Source organism: Carassius gibelio, chromosome B20 (genome assembly GCF_023724105.1).
Source record: "Carassius gibelio isolate Cgi1373 ecotype wild population from Czech Republic chromosome B20, carGib1.2-hapl.c, whole genome shotgun sequence".
Lineage (NCBI taxonomy): Eukaryota > Metazoa > Chordata > Actinopteri > Cypriniformes > Cyprinidae > Carassius > Carassius gibelio.
The window spans coordinates 3341720-3363371 of NC_068415.1; the positions used below are offsets into that span (position 1 = coordinate 3341720).

Consider the following 21652-nt stretch of genomic DNA (forward strand, 5'->3'; position numbering starts at 1 on the left):
ACTAAACTAAACAGTGTTTTGGGTCATATAAGCCAGCAGATGTTCATAGATAATGGTAGACTAGAGTCCAAAACTTGTCGATCTTCACATTTATGCATGTATAACTCCTTATATGTGGACAAAATAACTATGGATTAGCCTGTATGAAAAAAAAAAAAAAATTATCCATCAAGAAATAGCATTGCAGCATCCTTAAGATAGGGGTCAATGTAGAAACAATGGCACACAAATAAACCTCAACAATCATGTGTTTCAGAGATTAATTTACAGTTCCTTTACGAATAGATGCGTTTATTCTCTGAGCACTTCTCTAAAAAGGTTTCAATGCAGAAATGGAAAATATTTGCAATGATCTTCTGGCCGGAGACTCGGGTTTAGCTAATCTGTTATCTAAGGGGCTCTGAATTCTCATAGCAGACTTTCCATCCTTTTCACTTGATTTCCAAAAGTATCTAAACATCCCCGCGTAGACTTTAAACATTGTGTGGTTGGGGCATTTACTAAACGCTCTTTCATCCCACATGTCTTCCCACACTGTCCAGCGCACAGAGCCGCAGCATGGAAAAAGATTTCAGCAGTGGAATCACGACTGTGGACGGCCACCCATGTCTTACCTCACGCCCTTTGGCCCTGATCCTGCGAGATGAGTTTTCCTCACTTGTAACTGCAGACAGTGAAATGCAGCAGAGCTTCGGGTGAAGCACTGATCCGGCTCTGCTGTGTCCTACATACTGTAGAAGAGAGGCAAGGACAAGGAAAGTATTATGCCCCTTACTGAGGCCATATCCGCCATTTTTATAGTGCATATGAATTGTTTCAAGCATTTATTACTCTAAATTCTCAACAGTTGGCTTGTCCAATAAAGAGAAAATGATAAAAGTCATTCTTAAACACTGACTGATGAAACAAACTTTTCTAACTATATTTGTGTGGAGCGGGGTGAAAACCATTTTGGTAAATCGAACTAAATGGAGTACTACTAACTACTAACTGAAAACAAATAAAAACTAAATCTAAACTAAAACTAAATTAAATAATTAGTAAAATTACATACATACAATTATAAATACAAAATATATATGTAATATAAAATATTATAAAGGTCAAATGCACACAAAAAAGTAACTTAAAATGTATATACTAAAATTAAAAATAAATTTTTATTCAAAATATCAACAACTATAGTAGCTGTGGAGCAATTGGAATGTTGCCTTATTCCTTATTGGAACTTTACAGAGCTTGGAAAATAATCAAATTATTTCATTTAGGATTACCACTGGGTTCAGTTAGTGAGCAAAAAATAATTGTGCTTTTGTTCTGGGCAAACATCCAACAGGTCATAATTGGGAGCCTTGTAACCTATTTCAAAAAGCATTATGAACTACCAAAGATTGCACATAGATCTTCTCTCCAGTCTAATTCAGGGCATAATACTATTAACTGCTTGCTGTATGCAATTTATTTATAAACAAATACTGCTTAATATTATACCGTGATAAGGGTGTCATATGAAATATTAGGCTAAATCTGTCCAGCACATGTTTTATAAATCTGTGCAGGGCCCTGACGGATGTGTGCATGCCATGCTGAATGCCTGTTGTTTTTAATATCTGTAGCCTGCATCATAAGAAAAGAATATATTCGTTGACTTTCCGTTTATTTATTTTCTTAAAAAAAAAAAAAAAAAAAACTATTTTACAATTGTATTTAAAAACCACATATTTCAATGAATAAACGGTGTGTAGACTAATTTGTCACAGGCTTCATTAGACCTCTAAAAAGGTCCTTTATTCGGTTATTCTTTTACTGTCTAATTAGTTATCCAGCGATTTCTGATATATGTGGCAGGTTACACGAAAGAGACGAGGTAAGTCTCAGTTTTAAAATTTGACTCTTAATTTAGAAGATAGAATTAATATATTATAATGTTTTTGCTTTCTTGAACACACGTGATTGTGTAGCCTACAAGAAACACGCAAGTATCTTCCTCAAGGATAAGGTCAAATAAAAGTCTTTTGATATATTTTTGACAACATTTAGAACCGCTATTAACAAAAATATGTACTTTTGACGCGTTGTTTATTCGCTTTAATCGTGTTAAACGCAGTTTGTGCTGTAGTCTGTCGTACCGTTCATCACCACCGAGTGTCGCTGTAGTAAACAAAGCAAAGGTGAGTTTGTGATGTGGCTGATAATGTTATTCTGAAATTCAATTTAGAAAATGCTGTAGTTTTTAATAACTCATTTAACTTATCTTAATATATCACTAATGAGATTTATGTTTTGAATATGCCTTAAATCTGTTATAGCCGTTTTATTTTCTGTAGATCTTTTAATTTGTTGCGAAGCAGCAATACTTAATAATATATCATATAAGAATATTATGTGACCATAATGTGTCTTTCCTTTGTTTACATCTGTGTAGTTTCAGATTTATCCACATAATATTAATGGAAAATCTGGAAAACAATACATCTTGGTTGTTTTAGCGATTTTAAATTTTTTTTTTTCCTTTAGTTTTTTTTTAAATTGCAAATACAAAAATGACATTAATGAAATACATCTTCGCATATATTACACAAAATAAAACTCAAAACAAGTATTAATCACGGTACATGAAAGATCTCATCAGATATCTTCAAAAAAAGAAATATTTTTTTTGGTATTAATTACTTTTAGAGATTAGTAAATGTTCTTCTTCACATTAGAAATCTATTAAAGAAGTTTTTTCTTAAGAAATCTTTCTTTGTGAAAATGGAACTTTGCCACAAGGATAAGAAAGTTAACAGTTGATTCTAAAGATTTGTTTTGGTTTTCAAAAAACCAAACATCCTTAATGTGTGAATTACAATTCACATTAACTTTAGAAAAACAACCAGAAACTTTACAGAAAAGTGATGAAACATTACATGAGATGGCAAATATCTTCACTTTCTTTTTTACAGAAGGTACATATATCAGCTACATCACAAAATCTAGACAAAAATGCTTTACAAGGGTATATATTATGCTAATTTTAGCGATTGAGCTGCAGACTTTGTTTCATGATGACGAAACCTGAATTACTCCTGTACCTACAGAGCAGTTTGTTTGTTTTTTGTTATAACGAAATATTTTTAAACTGTAGTCTAATGGCCATTTTTATTTATTTTTATTCTTTTTTAATATCTTAAGCATAAGTGTATTCAGTACAGTGTATTCAGATCACACCGTTCTGTGCTTTCCTGACTGAGCATCTTCCCGAATTGTAGATTATTTATTAAACTCATGTTTGACCTCAGATCGTATAAGTTTTTCGCCTTTAATTAAATATTTCTGTGGGAAGGAGTGCAGTGAGTAATATCAAATTTTTTATTGTTGTTGTTGTTCTGCATTATTATGGGACTGTTGTACTTGAGTTGTAAGGTAGTTTGTTTTTGTAATGTTTTTGTAGTGCTTAACACTACGGATGCAGTATATTTTTGTCCACAGTTGATTTCATTGGCGCTGTTTCACTTTTTCCGTGACGGAAAGCATTTTCAATGCTGCGATGAAGTAATCGCTATGGGAATACCTCCGGTGTGACGAATGTCTGAAGCCCTTTTAATGTCACTCAAATACATTGGGCAATAGCGAACTTACTGCTATAAAATCCCTGTTGCTCTACTTCCTCCCTGGATTAAGTATTTCTCAAGTTTATTAAACATCATGATTTTAGGACGTTAAGTTGTGCACTCTACTTTTTGCCACTTAGAGCTACCATTAATTTGCCCGATTAATTAGCCATTCAGGCTACCAACACTATTTGCATAACTAATCATTATTTTGAACTGATTTTGACCGTTTTCAGTGCCTTAGCTCTGGAGATCGAGAGGATAGCCCTAAAGCCATTGGTACAGGGTCTATGTTGACAACCAAGTCCCCACTCTGTGGTTGGTGCTGGCATGCCTGATTTTAGTATCTGTTCCTGTTTCAGATGATTTTCCAGCAACTCTGGGCCTCATGAGGGAGGATCAGGCTGGTTACACCATCCAGCTTCTTTGGGTTGATACGATTTGCATCACCTAACCTTGTGTCTGGGGTAAGCAATATCAAGATGCTGACGCAGAAGTTCATCCTATCTCTATCTGAACCGGAGATTGGTTCATGACCATCAATCTAAGGATGTGTACATCTGAATCCAGATTGTCAAGAGACACAGGAAGTTCCTCAGGTTTACTTTTGTAATAAAGCTTGCCAATACTTGTCACATTAGGTCAAGACAACATAAGGACTGACAACACCGCTGTGGTCACATACGTTGGTCAGAGAAGATTACTCTCTCACCCCCTGTGCAGGTCAGTGAGACATGTTCTTTGGATGCAGACTAGGTTCATATTGATCAGAGCTGTTCATGGCCCGGGTCACCTGAGTTTGGAGGCTGGAGGATGGAGATTGCACGCTCAGGTGGGTGAGTCTCATATGGCAGAGGTTCGACCGAGTAGAAGTGGATTTGTTTAATTAGAGCATGTGCTTTGCCCGCTTTGGTTCCCTTGTCTCCTCCGTCGCCTCTGGGTGTGGACGCTCTGGCCCAGGACCAGACTTATGCCTTCCCGTCGACACGCTTGCTTCTAAACTATTCTGTTCAGAGTAAGGTTGGTCAGAGTGAACATTGTTGCTGGTGGTGTCATTTGGCTCACTCGCACGTGGTTCTCAAAATTGATCAGTCTGTTAGCCGACTAGGTAACCCTCAAACATGACCTGCTGACTTGGGCTTGAGGCATTATTTGGAAATCCCTATCAGGATTTGTGTAACTAATGGGTATGACCCTAAGCGGAGTTTTAATGTGTTCCGGTCTCTTGGCAGAGATTACTAACACTATTCTTAATTCTGGGCTCCCAGAAGAGGTGTTTCAACGGGATGTCACCTTCCCTTTTCATGCAGGGACGAGAAGGCTTAGGCCTTTCTGCCCTGCACAGATTCCTTTTTGGGACTTATTTTTTGGTTGGAAGGTCTGGAAAATAAATTTGCGTGATAGTATTAGGGCTTCAAACATTTGTCACACTAGAGGTGTTCCCATAGCGATGACGTCATCGCAGCATCTCATTCCCTATTCAGGGAACCAAGGTTACATAAGTAACCAAAATGTTTTCAAGTATATCTGAAGTCTTTGGTGGCATAGATTATGTCATATATTAGAGGCATTTCCTTAATCACATGTCTAAAATAAAAAAATTGTTTCTCCCCGTCGGGGAATCGAACCCCGGTCTTCCGCGTGACAGGCGGAGATACTGTCCACTATACTAACGAGGAAACAACTGGTAGTTTAAGGCAGGATATGGGACTTTTACTTTGCTTGTTGGTGTTCCATGCATATGAAGGATACTGTATGAAAGTCTCACTTCTGCCTCAGGCTACCAGTTGTTTCCTTGTTAGTATAGTGGACCGTATCTCTGCCTGTCACGTGGAAGTGGGACTTTTATACAGTATCTTTCATGTGCATGGAACACCGACAAGCAAAGTGAAAGTCCCATATCCTCCCTTAAACTACCAGTTGTTTCCTCGTTAGTATAGTGGACAGTATCTCCGCCTGTCACGCGGAAGACCGGGGTTCGATTCCCCGACGGGGAGAAACAATTTTTTTTCTTATAAAATTTTGTATTTATCTCTAGTGGTTAAAACCCTTCTCCTTCCCAGGAAATGACTGACAGACTTTGTGCCACCAAAGACTTCAGATATACTTGAAAATCCCGCCACGGAAAAAGTGAAACAGCACCTATGAAATCAATGTGTGGACAAACAAATACTGCATCCGTAGTGTAAAGCACTACGAATTGGAAAAGTTAAAGGAAGTTAAGCTTAACCTCTTGTGACCTTTTTATACAGTCTATGCTTGTGACCAGATAGTTGTAATTCACTGACTCATTTCAGCGACTTGCCAAAGAGTGGAAATGATGTTACAACCAATCAACTTTTAATGCTTTTGTTTATTTGTTTGCCTTTTTCTTTTCAAGGAGCTTTGTTCTTTTTATAGAACAAAATAACATTTAACAATACATTACAGCTGCAAAGTATTTTAAATTGTGTCTTGCCCTTTTGGATTACAAAGCAAAGTATTATGAATATATTATTTATATTTAAATAAACAGTAAAATAATAGTAGTATAACATTTTATGGTTATAATAAAAGCATGAATGTTTATATTAAATATTTTTTTTAATGTAAATAAGCGGCATTTAAATTTAACTCAAACTTAATATTCAAGGATTGAATGAAAATTGATTGAGTGATGGAATAATTTAAGTCACACTTAAGATAAATTATCAATTAAGTGTTTCCAAAACCACAGAAAGAGGTTCATTCACTTCATTCGCTGCATCCAACATTTAAGGCCATGATTTTATGAATTTTAAGACTTTGTGTAACTTACAACTTTAAGGCATTATTTTGTGTAAGGGTAAAATAAGACATTTTAAGATTTTAAAACCTGCAGGAACCTGCAGTGTTGTTTATGTGTCAAATATTCACCTGCATCTGACTGAGGGCAAGGGCACAGGCAGTGAGGAAACTTGGTGCTCCCTACAAGAACAACAAAACAGCAATAACAACAAAACAGCAATATTACAAAAAGCAATAATTCTACTACAGACACAAATAAACACACACACATATACATACAAACGTATATACATACACAGACACACATCCATATAAACCATGATGTTACTGTAGTAATCCTACTGCTCTTGGCAGACCAACATTAATTTACAATTTCATGGCTGTACTGTAAATATAATGCCCAATACAATGACAACACTGGTACATTTATTGTTGTACCACGGCAAAATTATGGTTACTATAGTAAAACCATGGTCAGAAAACATTTTTGAACTGTGGGATAAATGAAATCTTATTACAGAAATGAAAATAATGGTTACGCCCTTTCTTAATTTTCCTCGTATTTAACAGATGATGTGTTAACAATGACAAACAATACACAGAAAGGTAAATTATAAATTAAATTACATGTTCATTAATAATTTGGCATGCAAACAAATCAACCTGGGATGAACTATAGTAAACAAAACCTGACAGGGACCGGGGAGAAACAAAGTTTTTGTTTAGATATTTGTTAATATTTAAAGAGTGAAACACACTATTGAGGCTTACATATTCTTTAATTTTGACTAGTCTAAATTATTTTTTGTACTAATCTTTACAAATATTGAATCTGATGTATGTTTAGATGCTTGAATTTTTTGTAACAAGTATATATTCTGCATTATCTCTTACTGTATTATAATATATACATTATTGCATTAACAGCAATGACAGAACAGGCTAGAATTTGTGCATTAAAATGTTTTATTGCAGTATTTGCATTTCCTTTAGTTCACTTAGCAGATGTGTTTAAGCAAAGCAATTTAAAGTATACAGTTAGCTAGCTTTGCCAGTAAAGCTAGCTTTTTTATTAGTATTTATTGGAACAATGACACACAATGTTTGTAAAGAATTTTTATATTATTCCAGATGAAATAAAGATGCAGAGAAAAATGATGCTTTATATATTTATGACCGAGATAAAAGCACTTGTTTGTGGAAAGCAAATAACTTAGCTGGAATTGTATCTATATTATAATTAAACATCAAAACAAAACTAATACCACCAATATTTGAGGAAAAAAAGAAAAGAAAACATAATGAGGGATAAAATTCCAGACAGAAGTGTTTTTTATGCTTAAATTAATCTTGAAAGTTCACATTGCTGTTGCAGATTAAATATAACACGGATAGCAATAAATAAATATTTTTTACCAGGTTAAATGTTGATTAGTGTCTCAAACCCCTGTAAACTTGTAAACCTTTCTACCTAACCGTCGATCGCGCCTATCCGCCACGTTTGTAGTTTTTCGTAACACGTTTTTATTCGTGTTTGTAGTTCTGGAGCGAATCCATCGCCAAAGCGCAATGGATTTTGGGCAATTTTAGCCATTAGAGTGTGCATGGATCCACATTCAATAGTAGACAATCCGGGGACTTTTGGCATACTCTTTTCAGCATACCACGTTTAAGGAAACACCTATTCTAATCTCACATACTATTTAGGATGGATACTATGAACACTGAGACGCAGGGTAGCTGATTCCTTGAGCGTGATGACGAATCCGGAAGTAAGCTCTCTTACCCACAATGCAATGGGGTGCGGTTAAAAATCAACGTGTTTTTAATTTTATAAACGCATACAATCTAATTTGCTATGCCGTTTAAATGGCATAATCATTTAACGTTATTACACGTTATTACATTTTTTGTAATATATTGTAGTACTGATGTCAGTCATGTTCTCACCGTTCTTGTGGAATGTGTTCCTGTCGCTCGAGTACGTACTGAAGCTCTCTTAAAGTTAGTACACTCATGTTTCTCTTCAGATCGTATAAATCTTTCGCCTTTTACTAAAGATTTCCGTGGGGAGGAACACAATGAGTATAAACTAATTTTTTGATGCCCTGCTTTACTGCGGGGCTTCCTTACAATGTTGAATATCAGAAATATCTCTATATTTTATAGGACTATGTTCATGTCTAATCGAATAGTAGTTCGGTTGATTTTGAATTAGGACACAATGACCGGAGTATGATTAGCAATTAACCAAACGATTTTTTTTCCCGAGTCACATTAAAGATTCGTTCAAATTGAATGAGTCGTTCAAGAACGACCGTCACTATTCAATAATATGACAGTGCCCTCTTTTGGTCAGCTATATTTATGTCCGTCTAAAAGTGTACATTTTTATTCTTTTTTTTTTTTCCTAAATATTATTTAAAAGTACATTAAGAAAAACCGGATGGGTTGCTTCATTACAGATTATTGTAAGTTACTATCATACAACAAATAATGAGTGTTAAATGTTGAACAGATTGTGGTGCTCACCGTTCTTGTGGACTGTGTTCCTGTCGATCGAGTACGTACTGCTGCTCTCTCACAAAACTAGTACACTCATGTTTCTCTTCAGTTCGTATAAATCTTTCGCCTTTTACTAAAGATTTCCGTGGGGAGGAACACAATGAGTATAAACTAATTTTTTGATACTCTGCTGTAATGGCGGGGTGGTTCATACATGTTAAAAATTAGACGTGCTTTCTTAGGGAATGTTCATTTTGGTAGAGTGTTGTTTCATTAATACAGAACGTAGGTAGCTGGAATTACTCTAAGTCAAAAGTCAATATTCCGTATTGTTGCATTATGGTTTTATTCTTCTAAACAAAGACAATAAATTTATAGAATGTCTGTCCAGATACGAGCTCACGTTCAGTTTAGAGTTCAGAAGAGAACATTGTCTTTGTATTCAATAATGAGATGGTGTAGTAAAGGGGTAGTAGCTGAGTAGCATCTGCCTGCAAAACCGGAGGCTGTATTTCTAGTGACAACGCCACCTACTGCATTAGAGGACCAGCGAAGATGGATGACAATCAGAGTGTGAGGAGCAAATGTGAATCAATTCTTATTTGTTCAACATTAAAAACAATTGCGATGCATTTCAGGTTGATTACTCATTGTTTTAACATTTTAATTATGTTAAAATAATCGTAATGTTTTAACTGTCATAAGTACATCTCTTCTTTTTGACATGGTTTTATAATGTTGATTGACACATATGATATTTTAATTGTCAGAAATTATTTGTATTTTTTTATTGTGTAGAGAGTTTTTGGTCAGAAAATTGATCCTGGTCGCTGAACTGAGAAGACTGGGCATGATACTTTGCTGAATAATATATTGCATAATTAAATATTTCAATGAAATATGATTGCCCATAATCTGCTTTTCATATACAAGACGCGATAAAGAGCACATCAGCTGATGTTTTATGTATCACTAATATTACCTTTTATTGCCAGATCTGTGGAGATGACTGGGATTTTTATGCTTATGGCGATAACACTTTTTCTGTTAACCCAGCAGTGATTTATTCTTCTTTTACTATTTCAGTGAAGTGGAAGAATGTAATAGGGTGATAAAAAACAACTGAGAAAAAGAGTTGAGAGCATCCAGGTGGCAGGTATGCTGCTGCAAACATCACAATGTGCACTTTAATATATTTAAAGATCATGAAAAGTCATGTCAATAATTTGTTATTTCTATTCAGATTTCTTGCATCTATATTATTATTTTATCTCAGTTCAGATGGGCTTTATTGACATAAATGTTTCAAGAACCTTTGTTCCCACAACATACAAATAAAAGTTTCCAAATCTTTCAACAGCATGCAATAACAGTATTATGAACATTGGTATGAATATTTTTATAATTATATTGTATTGTATATGTGTGTGTGCTCTGTGGTCACTGAGATATTTTAAATATGAAATCTAAAATTAGAGAATAGAACATGTTCAACTAAATGTTCCTCATTTCGTTCACTTCTCTCTCTTAGGAGTCGGTGAAGACATTGTGTTTCTATGTTGTTCATGTCATGAACTAATTTGTTTTTGTGTGTGTTCAAGTTCAACTGTTGTAATATATTATTTTATAAAATATACACTATCTTAAATCTACCCCAGAGACATCCTTGTGTGTTCCCTCTGTACTTGAAAATAAACTAGTTACTGATATTCCTTGTTTATTATATTGAGTTATTAGATTATGACACTTAGACCCAATAATTACTCAACATTCCTAGGAACCAGGTTTAATTGCAATAAAGAAAGTAGTATTTGAGTAAAATAAACCTTTGGGAAAAACAACTATAAAAATCTTTAAGTTGTTAAAACTGGGTAAAAATACTGCCTTGTAGCACTTTTCTATTTTCCATTTTTTCCATTTCCAGGATCCTGGATGTGCGTTCCTGGGACTGCGGTTCTCAGAACCGGTAGGTGGCGCTGTCACAAAAAAACTAGGGTCCTAGAAATGCGTTCCTGTAAGTGCCCTCAACAAGTAGGGAAGTAGGGCTAAAATTGAACAGATTGTGTTGCTCACCGTTTTTGTGGAGTGTGTTCCTGTCGCTCGAGTACGTACTGCTGCTCTCTCGAAGCTAGTACACTCATGTTTCTCTTCAGATCGTATAAATCTTTCGCCTTTTACTAAAGATTTCCGTGGGGAGGAACACAATGAGTATAAATTAATTTTTTGATGCCCTGTTTAACTGCGGGGCTTCCTCATAATGTTGAATATTAGAAATCTCGTATTACTTAATACGTGAATGTTCACGTTTAAGCGGATGGTAGTCCAGTTGGTCTTGAAGTTGGACAGAACTTATGACTGGAATTGGATTTTCTGCAATGAAGAATTTCATTTTGCTCTTTTCCCATTAAAACATTAAAAATAGAATTGACAAGTCATAAATGTCTGTCAAAATACAAGCTCGCTCTCTGTTTAAAGTTCGTTTAGGAGTCATTTTCTTTGTATTCAATACTAGTGATATGGAGTTCGGATCATTTTACCGACTCGATCGGATCTTTGAGTCTCGTCGTTCAGCAAAATGATCGAATCTTTTTACGAATAATTTCGTTCATTTTATCAACTATAATTAAACATATTACGTGTTACTTCCCTAACGTCTACTAGTAATTATACGCAAACGTTGATCACATTACAAACAAGACAAAACTATAATGCTATAATAAACAGACAAAATGAATTAATTGCTTACTTGGTTCTTCAGTCTCTGATTAGCTCACCTCAAGTCCTCAGGTTTGAGTTAACTAATGCAGTCTGAGCCGGAAAGATAATTGATTAGTTCATCTCATGATTCTTTTGGTTTGAGTCGTTCCTTTATCACGTGACAAACCGATAATCTTTGACCATAGATGGAGTTATTACCTTTGTTACAACATTCAGTGTATAGAAAATAACCATCATGACAGTAATTCATACATTTATAAACTGTAAGAAGTAAAAAGCTACAATTAGAGTCCAGAAACGCAGTCTGTAAGAGTAAATAATAATTATGATGATGATAGTAACAATGACTATGCACCCGAAACTTGTAAATTAATTTGTCTATCCAAATACTGTCACATGACAATAGAACAAACAATAGGTTAAAGCTGTTTATATAGGCTAGTCTTTTTATTATTATTATTATGAAACAATACAAACATTAAAACATTAATGCAGTACACTTAAAAACATAAAGACAACAAAAACAAATAATAATATTAATAGAATACACAGATTTGTTGCCAGTCTATGGTGTTTTAATAAAGTGTCTTGTCTATGGTCAAAGCTTATGGGTTTGTCACTTGATAAAGGAACGACTCAAACCCGAAGAATCATGAGATGAACTAATCAATTTTCTTTCCGGCTCAGACTGCATTGACTGAAACAGGTGAACTACTAAACTAATTCCAGGACAGCCTATAGAATCTTGCGCATGCGTGACTGAACGAATCACTCCCGAGACGACTCGTTCTTCCCGAGTCACATTAAAGATTCGTTCAAAATTAATGAGTCGTTCAAGAACAACCGTCACTATTCAATAATAAGACAGTGCCCTCTTTTGGTCAGCTTTATCTATGTCCGTCTAAAGTGTAAATGTCCAGCGGCAACCTCTCGCTCTCTCTAGTGAAGCCAATAAGGAAGTGACTAAAACTACAATTTATCGACTGGCCACTTGAGGCTGGCTGCAAAAGGGAGTCAGTCCCATAGACTCCCCATGTTAAAATGCCCAACTTTACAGCAGAAAAAAACATGTTTACAGCCTGGTTCAACAAATGATTTTGGTCGATATTGCTAATTTTGCCCTTCATGACAACTGTGAGGGGGGTGAATTTTTTTTATAACTCATCCGTTTAAATTATATTAAGCCTTAAAGTTCTGCATAATTAAAGGCGTGGCCACTTGAGTGACAGGTGGATTGCCGCTGCTGACAATGCCGTCGCGATAGGTGGGCGTGGCTTTAGCAATCAGCTCCCGCCTTTCTGCCCATTTTCGATTATCCGGGAGAGTCGCGCGGTGACACGCTGCAAAGATGGCGACGGCCCGCTCTGCACACTTTAGGCTTCAAAACCTTTTTTTTTTTTTTTTTTATTAAACAATACAATACAATATCACGTAGAGGTAACAGCGTAGTATAACATCAAATACAATTACAGTCTATATCAAACCTTAAGGGGATCCACAATACATTTAAGGCAAAAGATAGTCAATAAATAAAATTACAATACAAGGAACACTGACATGTCTGATGAAATTTTCAGGGCACAACCATTTTTAAGTAGTCTCAATGAGGAGTAGAATATTTTAAATTAGTTCATGAAATGTTCAAAACAGGGGCGAGGGTCTTTCAACTTACAAAAATGAATATGATATTTAGCAAGTAAGAAAACAATATTCACAATGTCTGATATTGAATTATCTAAACCATCAACATAAAACAGGATATGGTTGATGTTAAATACAGGGATGTTTGACATTTTTAAATTCAGCCAGTTTCTTACATCACTCCAGAACCGGCATGAAATGGAGCAAGTGAAAAATAAGTGTTCTAGAGATTCATCAGTAAAATCACAAAAGGCACAACCCGCCTTATCAAATTTAAATCGCTTATGAAGAAAATTGGAAACTGGATAAATCTTATGACAAATTTTGAAATGTGTCTCTTTAACTTTAGGGGGAATTGGCCATTTCACATATTTAGAGAAGGCTTTTTCCCTCATACAAAAAGAGTTAACAAGCACATTGTTTTTATTATAATCATAGAACAATCTAGATTTAAAAGCATCTGTAACAATTCTATTATTGAATTTTTTATCTACTAAATTATGATGACCAATTACTAGATTTGGCAATACTGGAGTGACATCAGAGTAAGTCAAAGTATTCTGGATTAGTTGGATCAAGGCTATAGGAATAGCTTTACAAATTCTTTGAAACTCTCTGAGAGTACAGTTTATATTAAAACGTTCAACAAAACTGGTGTAATCCAACAGAATACCTTTACAATCCATCAAGTCAGTTACAAAAAGAATTCCCTTGTCGAACCAATCAGCTTTAAATAATGATTTTCTATTTATAAGAATTGTTCTATTGTTCCACAGAACTGAACTGTGTGGAGTAAAGTTATGTGTGAAAATCATTTTCCAAAAGTGTAGTATTTGACTATGAAATTTAGACAGTGCAAGTGGAATCTTATTAATATGAAAGTCACATCTCAGTAGAAAATCAATACCACCAAGCTTTCCAAAAATAGCCCTAGGTATGTGAAACCACTTGGAGTTGTAATAAGCAAAAAAAAAATTTAACCACTTGATTCTAAATGAGCCTATCAAGGCTTCAAAATCTAAGGCTTTTAATCCACCATTTATATACTCTTTAACTATCTGGGACCTTTTTAAATAATGTGTCTTATTTCTCCACAGAAATTGAAAAATTATTGAGTTGGCCTTCCTAATATTTCCGTCAGAAATAAACAAGGAGTGACAAGGATATATTAACTTAGACACACCATCAGCTTTAGATAAAATAACTCTCCCAAATACTGTGAGGTCTCTGGTCAGCCAGCGACTTAGAGATTTTTTCATCTCAGCGATACGTTAATGCAATATCAACCATGCTTTTATCTTTTAGAAAAATTGCAGTATCGTCTGCAAATTGACTAATCTTAAATTCCTTATCAAAAATCTTAATGCCTTGTAAATTTAAATCATTAACAATAGCCAAAGTGAGCATCTGGGTAGTTAAAATAAATAATTTTGGAGATATGGGACATCCTTGGCGAATTCCTCTAGACATCTTGAAGCTAGGAGTGATTTCAGATCCCAGAGATACCGAACTACTTATATCAGAATAAAAATTTTTAATTATATTACAAAATTTATCTCCAAAACCTAAACTTTTTAAGACTTCTATAATGAAGCAATGCTCAAGCGAATCGAACGCTTTATAAAAATCAAGGAATAATATTAAACTCTCCTTATCTAATAGATGACTATAATCCAACATATCAAGAATCAATCTTGAATGAAAATGTATATTCCTTCCTTTTATAAAGGCAGATTGACATTCACTAATGACATTTGTCAAGCCACTGTTCAGGCGATTAGCATAAACACTTTAGGCTTCAAAACCGCTTTTGAGGATTCTATGGGTGACGTCACCGACACTACGTCCATATTTTTTTACAGTCTATGGTAAATGTTTATTCTTTTTTTTATTCTTTTTTTTTTAACCTAAATATTATTTAAAAGTACAAAAAGAAAAACCGGATGGGTTGCTTTATTACAGATTATTGTAAGTAACTATCATACAACAAATAATGAGTGTAAAGTAGTATTTGAGTAAAATAAACCTTTGGAAAAAAAACCTCTTTAAGTTGTTAAAACTGGGTGAAAATACTGCCTTGTAGCACTTTTCTATTTTCCATTTTTTCCATTTCCAGGATCCTGGATGTGCGTTCCTGGGACTGCGGTTCTCAGAACCGGTAGGTGGCGCTGTCACAAAAAAACTAGGGTCCTAGAAATGCGTTCCTGTAAGTGTCCTCAACAAGTAGGGAAGTAGGGCTAAAATTGAACAGATTGTGTTGCTCACCGTTTTTGTGGAGTGTGTTCCTGTCGGTCGAGTACGTACTGCTGCTCTCTCGAAGTTAGTACACTCATGTTTCTCTTCAGATCGTATAAATCTTTCGCCTTTTACTAAAGATTTCCGTGGGGAGGAACACAATGAGTATAAACTAATTTTTTGATGCCCTGCTTAACTGCGGGGCTTCGCAAAGCAGTTAAATGACAGAGATATAACTTATTTAAGTTGATATCTGGGGAATTGACTTTAAAAATAAAGTTGGGGAGTGATCCTTTGCTATGACAAAATACACTAACACGTAGTCTCTGACGTAGATCGAATGCTTATTTTGTATTTAAAGCGGCCGCAAAGCAAACAAACTTGTTGATCTCGTGCAGACTAACCACAAGGAGAGTAACGTTATAAGTTAACCTCATTAAATATTGTTGTGGACGAAATATTAAGATCCTTTACTTAAAATGAACAATCTCAGACACCTTGGTCCACGTATCACTTTTAATTTATTATTTATGTCCCTGTACGCAAACAGCGACACATCATAGATTATTGCAAACGCGAAACAGCAATAATCGAACTGTCCTTCATTGTTCTTGGGAACTAATGTAGTCGGAGCTGCGTTCTTCTCTGGAATCCTCTCAAGCGGTGGACTTCTACGTTCCGATTGGTTGCTGCCCAACCGCGTCATAGCTAATTACCATAAAGTTGAATGATTTCAACTCGCCTCGACGCTCTCAACGGTCAAGTTGTGCCGTGCCGCTCCTCGCCGCTGCTCGATGCCGGCTTACATTGAAAATGAATGACTTCCGGCCGCTTTGACGCTCTCGACGCCGGCGGTGTGAACGCACAGTTACTGTCTGTTACAGTGTACACTTCTTATTGCATTTTAAAGAATAGTGTGAGAAACAGTATGCAATAAGCAACAAAAGTTTCAGAGGAAGTGTCGTCAAATTACAAAACATCAATTCAGCACAGCTTCTGGTGTTGTTCCCTCACAAATAAATGTCCAACCAGATGACCCAACGATAGTTGCTTGCATTGCAGCCTGTCTGAGTGACATTAGCTGGATGAATGACCATCACCTTCAACTCAACCAACTGCTGGTGGTTCCAGCTAACCCATCGTTTAGTCACAACTACTCTATACAGCTGGGTTTGTCAACCATTACTCCCAGACTGGACTATTATAATGCTATCCTGGAGGGCCTTCCTGCATGTACTATCAAGCCTTAGCAACTGATCCAGAATGTAGCAGTGAGGTTTGTCTGCAATGAGACAAAAAAAGGCTCATGTTACACCTCTTCTCATCATGTTACACTGGCTACCAGTAGCCGCTCACATCACATTCATGATGCTTGCCTCCAAGACGACCACTGGCACGGCACTAACATACCTAAACTTACTAGTTCACTCTTATGAGCCCTCCAGAAGTTTGCATTCTGCAAGTGAACTATCCCTTGTGGTGCCATCCCAAAGAGGTTCAAAATCAATCTCACAGACCTTTTCCTGGACTGTGCCCAGCAATCTCAATTCGAGATTATATATGGTAGGTGCACATATATGGTACATATATATGGTATTTTTATAAAATACATTTTATATGTATTATGCATTTAACTAAAGGATCCTGCAAGCAATTTATTTCCCAGCACCCTCACCATTTACTTGTACTGAGTACCTAAAATAAGATATACCCCAATATATTGCCTTGCATACAGTATCGCAACCCCTGTATCGTGATACGTATCGTATCGCCAGATTATTGGCAATACACAGTCCTAGTGTGCAGCGCATTTTACGGAGGGTGAGCACTGTTTCCAGGTAGATCCTGAAATCAATTCCGGGACGTGTTCGCATACACACACATATCGACTCGGCAATTTTCCAGGACCAACGTACAGTGTGAAAGCGGCTTTAGTTAACACACTTGATTCATATTACCAGCTCCTTAGAAGAGAGCTATAGTGCATGAAATGCGTTGGGATTGATGTGATCCCCGCTCAGTGTTTACTGTTCCCTACACCATCAACAGGGGAGATCGCTGAGTGTTATATATATATTTTTTTTTTTACTTAACATCTTATTTAAAAAAAAGAAAATACTGGATGGGTCGAAAGTGCCCACAAGTAGGGAAGAAGGGCTAAAATTGGGTTAAGTGTGGAACAGATTGTGGTGCTCACCGTTCTTGTGGAGTGTGTTCCTGTCGCTCGAGTACGTACTGCTGCTCTCTCGAAACTAGTACACTCATGTTTCTCTTCAGATCGTATAAATCTTTCGCCTTTTACTAAAGATTTCCGTGGGGAGGAACACAATGAGTATAAACAAATTTTTTGATGCCCTGCTTAATGGCGGGGTTTCCTAAGAGAGTTAAACATCAGATTTTTTAGTCAATAATTTTTCTGTATACATAGGATATAAATATATTAAGACGGTTTAATAGTTATTATTATTACTTGAAGATTCCAGAGGTGTTAAATCCTATATATATATTTGTTTTATCTAAAGTCTTACTTAAAAGTACAAAAAGAAAAGACCATGATGTTTGCTTTATTATAGTGTACAGAATATTGTGAGTAACAATCATACAACAAATATAAGAGCGTTACATGTTGAACCTAGTGTGGTTCTCACCGTTCTTGTGGACTGTGTTCCTGTCGCTCGAGTACATACAACTGCTTTTATTAAAAACTAGTACACTCATGTTTTTCTTCAGATCGTATAAATCTTTCGCCTTTTACTAAAGATTTCCGTGGAGAAGAACACATTGAGTATAAACTAATTTTTTGATGCCCTTCTTAACGGTGGGGTTTCTAAGCTGGTTTGGAATATCAGATATTAACTTGAGCAATATAGGCTAATATTTGCGTATTTGTATATAATGTTTGCGCATTTTTTCGGCCGCATTGGTGTTACTTAATAATTTTGACCAAAATTTGTAAAAACTCAAAAGACCAAATGGATTCAGGTACACCCGATCTGACTGCAGCCTGCAGATCGAAGCGGGGCTGCACCTGGGGCGGGGTTACACGTGTAGTCCCGCCCCATGCATACTCTGATTGGTTCGATCGTCTTTCATAGACACACATAAGAAATGTGTGTGTAGTTGGTGTACGATGGAGTATGTTGTTAAAAAAAAAGCTAAACACGCTGTTCAGTTTTACAAAGCCTTAATGCACAGTTGTTTGTTGTTAACTTGACTCAGTCACTATGTCTGATTTATTGAATCACGAGATGTTAGCTACTACAAGTTTAATCTTCTGGACCAGTCGTATTCACCAAGTGGGTATAACTGCAGACCGGAGATCTCCAAAATGGGGCGTGAACTCCAAAAGTGGGCAGAACCTCCAAAATGGGGCGGGGTCTCCTTTCTCAAAGACTTTCACCATTTACTGTGGCTTTAGACTTTTGTTACTGACTTGCAGTTCAAAATAAAACTTTATAAATTAAACGTTATTTCTAGTTTCATCTAAACATGCTTATGGTCAAATATGTGATCTGAATTATTTGGAGCAACAACCACTTTAAAATGCTTTGGAGAAAGTTGAATAGTTTGGCAAATAAACTTAAAAGACTGATGAAAAGAGGAGAAAACTGTCTTAAACCAGCACTTATATATTACAATCTTTTTAAATCATGACCAACTTTACTAGAATTTAGCATATTTTAGTGAAGGCTTATTTATTGTGTGATATTTAGTGTAACTTGTTGTATAATTAATATAAGATAATCTGTTAAGGAAATAGATTTTTCTCTGGCATGTTTTAGCTATTGGTTCCAAATGTGCAGATTGTGTCTTCTTAACAAATGCTATATTGATTAATAAAAGTATATATATTGGCCTGGTAATGATTAATAGGCTAATCTTATTATACAAATGCTATAGTTAAACACTATATGGCCTCTAGATATCCTAAAAGATGGCATTAGAACATTCAGAGCCTGGTGAATGGTTAAGGAGTAAGAAATAACAATATCAATATAAGAACATTTTAAGCTAGACTGGCATGTTTAATTAGAACATTCTGTCATACTATAGCTTATAAATGCCTAAATAATATAAATACATCACATACACACACACACACACACACACACACACACACACACACACACACATATATATATATATATATATATATATATATATATATATATATATATATATATATATATATATATATATATGGAGTTTGACCCTTTACCCGTCCATCCTGTAAGCGTCACATTTACTACATGATCTTTGTCCTCCAGCCTTCACCCTCCAGATAACCAGCACAGAAGCACAGAACAGGTAACAAAAGAAAATCAGCAAATGTCTGTAAAAAACTGTCTTGATTGAAAGTTATGATTGTGTCTGAATAACGTGAGCAAATCAAAATTACGCAAGCAGCAGCAAGATTAATGACATGAATGCATGTCTTTTGCTTTTACACTGTTGTGAATGGTGCCTGCAGCAAATTGACCTTTCCTGCACTTGTGCTTATTTTACAAAAAAGCAGATTGCATATGCAACTATTAAAATAAATTGACATTTACTTTACTGAAGCTGCTAATGACCTACTCTTATTGTGTGCTTTTGACAAAAACAAAAGTCCACTTTGAGTTCACTGCACTATCACAGACGGAGATGACTAAGCACTTTTTCATTTTATTTTTGTCTGTGTAATCAGCATCAAATGGGGATATTTCTGCAGTCACATATTTTCTAGTTCTGTACACATCTGTATGGTGCCATCTCACACAGATTCTGTGATATTTCAGTTTTCTCCTCAGTCTAAAAGATGGTGGTTTTGTCCAAAGAGTACGGCTATGTGGCTCTAACCGGAGCAGCATCGTTTCTCCTGATGTTTCATCTGTCTCATGCTGTGGTGAAAGCTCGGATTAAATACAATGTCCAGGTAACTTAACACACACTAATCACTGCACATGCACTCATAATCCAACAATTTTAGGTTCCCAGTTCAAGGCCACAAAATTCAGACAATTCTCAAACAGCTTTCCTTTTCGTTTTGATATCGTAACCGTACACGATTATTCATTCAGTTGCTTTTAAATGTTTGCATTAGCATTTATTCCTCCCACCATGTCTGATTGAGAACCACTTAGTTTTCCCTAAACCAAGAAGAAAGTATTTATTTTATTTTCTAGTATCCGACAATGTACAGTGATGATCCAGAGACTGGTCACATATTCAACTGTATCCAGCGAGCACATCAGAACACGTATGTAGTATGCATCACATGTGCGTGTTCACAGCAAATCTTATATTACTGATAAATATTACAGTGCTCTTTGCAACTGAATGTTTTACATTTTGTAGAAAAGTGAATGTTGTTGTTGTGGTCCTTATTTATTTGCTGAACATTGATTGATTTTCACATCTGATTATTATTGTGGAACAGCGTTGAACTCTTGTCGCCATTCCTGTTTCATTTATCCGTGGGAGGGATTCAGCATCCCGTGAGTACAGATTCAAGATTTATTAACCCTTACCTGGAGGTGCACTATGAATGTGCATGCATGCAAGCTAACGGAAACTGTGAAGTGAACTGTTTGTTGTTGGTTGTGCTTCTCAGCGCCTGGCCAGCGTGTTGGGAATGATCTGGATCGTCAGTCGGGTGCTGTACGCTCAAGGATACTCTACCGGAAGTGAGTCTTTTTTACACTTCCACCGTACTGATCTGTGTATATTAAAGACAAGTAAACTGACAGTATAAATATAGATCTAAACAGCTAGTGAAATGTGTTTCTACGTTGTGTTCTGTCCTGTTAGAGCCCAAGAAGCGCCACCGTGGGTTGTTTGGTATGGTTGCTTTGGTGGGTCTGTTTCTTTGCACAGTGAACACTGGGAGAACGCTGCTCGGATACAACTGTGGAATGAAATGGGTCAAATTGCCCAAATATTTTAAATAGTGAAAATTATGTGTACTATTCTAATTCTACATTCTATGAAAATGGCAAGATAAATAAACACACCTTTATTTTCTCTGTTGTGCAAATTTAGAAAAACACTAATATCTCACTGTAAGAATCCAGTGTGTTCATTTGTGTTTTCAATAAACTGCACAAAAATGACAAAGTTCGGTTCAGTTTTCCCTCATAAATTGCATAGAAATGACATCATTTGAAAAATGCATACTATAATAACCAAGTGCATGAAGATTTACCACATCAATG

General features: G+C 35.7%; 1 protein-coding gene, 1 long non-coding RNA gene and 9 other non-coding genes across 11 annotated transcripts; 10 read left to right on the top strand and 1 right to left on the bottom strand.

Annotated features, from left to right (window-relative positions):
• Positions 1–1785: 1785 nt before the first annotated feature.
• On the top strand, positions 1786–4316 carry LOC127984542 (uncharacterized). Its single transcript, XR_008160616.1, has 3 exons — positions 1786–1867; positions 3956–4060; positions 4235–4316. It is a non-coding gene; the product is annotated as an uncharacterized LOC127984542 (long non-coding RNA).
• On the top strand, positions 3263–3374 carry LOC127984611 (U5 spliceosomal RNA). Its single transcript, XR_008160630.1, has one exon. It is a non-coding gene; the product is annotated as a U5 spliceosomal RNA (small nuclear RNA).
• Positions 4317–5200: 884 nt separating the features above from the next.
• On the bottom strand, positions 5201–5272 carry trnad-guc (transfer RNA aspartic acid (anticodon GUC)). Its single transcript has one exon. It is a non-coding gene; the product is annotated as a tRNA-Asp (tRNA).
• Positions 5273–5518: 246 nt separating this feature from the next.
• Positions 5519–5590, top strand: trnad-guc (transfer RNA aspartic acid (anticodon GUC)). The gene has a single exon. It is a non-coding gene; the product is annotated as a tRNA-Asp (tRNA).
• Positions 5591–8369: 2779 nt separating this feature from the next.
• On the top strand, positions 8370–8485 carry LOC127984602 (U5 spliceosomal RNA). Its single transcript, XR_008160622.1, has one exon. It is a non-coding gene; the product is annotated as a U5 spliceosomal RNA (small nuclear RNA).
• A 468-nt stretch (positions 8486–8953) lies between these two features.
• Positions 8954–9069, top strand: LOC127984610 (U5 spliceosomal RNA). The gene has a single exon (XR_008160629.1). It is a non-coding gene; the product is annotated as a U5 spliceosomal RNA (small nuclear RNA).
• Positions 9070–10997: 1928 nt separating this feature from the next.
• On the top strand, positions 10998–11113 carry LOC127984603 (U5 spliceosomal RNA). Its single transcript, XR_008160623.1, has one exon. It is a non-coding gene; the product is annotated as a U5 spliceosomal RNA (small nuclear RNA).
• A 4305-nt stretch (positions 11114–15418) lies between these two features.
• mgst3a (microsomal glutathione S-transferase 3a) lies at positions 15419–21554 on the top strand. The gene is made up of 7 exons (XM_052587238.1): positions 15419–15542; positions 19727–19766; positions 20237–20373; positions 20624–20697; positions 20878–20935; positions 21052–21124; positions 21249–21554. Exons 3-7 carry the CDS (start codon positions 20257–20259, stop codon positions 21386–21388), a joined length of 462 nt encoding a protein of 153 aa, XP_052443198.1. The 5' UTR covers positions 15419–15542; positions 19727–19766; positions 20237–20256; the 3' UTR covers positions 21389–21554.
• LOC127984605 (U5 spliceosomal RNA) lies at positions 15549–15664 on the top strand. Its single transcript, XR_008160624.1, has one exon. It is a non-coding gene; the product is annotated as a U5 spliceosomal RNA (small nuclear RNA).
• On the top strand, positions 17716–17830 carry LOC127984607 (U5 spliceosomal RNA). The gene has a single exon (XR_008160626.1). It is a non-coding gene; the product is annotated as a U5 spliceosomal RNA (small nuclear RNA).
• On the top strand, positions 18169–18283 carry LOC127984608 (U5 spliceosomal RNA). Its single transcript, XR_008160627.1, has one exon. It is a non-coding gene; the product is annotated as a U5 spliceosomal RNA (small nuclear RNA).
• Positions 21555–21652: the final 98 nt, after the last annotated feature.

Coding starts and splice junctions, on each gene's coding strand:
- mgst3a (XM_052587238.1), top strand. CDS start 20,257: ATGGTGGTTTTGTCCAAAGAGTACGGCTATGTGGCTCTAACCGGAGCA. Junction 20,698..20,877: donor CAGCGAGCACATCAGAACAC/GTATGTAGTATG, acceptor ATTGTGGAACAG/CGTTGAACTCTTGTCGCCAT. Junction 21,125..21,248: donor TCAAGGATACTCTACCGGAA/GTGAGTCTTTTT, acceptor CTGTCCTGTTAG/AGCCCAAGAAGCGCCACCGT.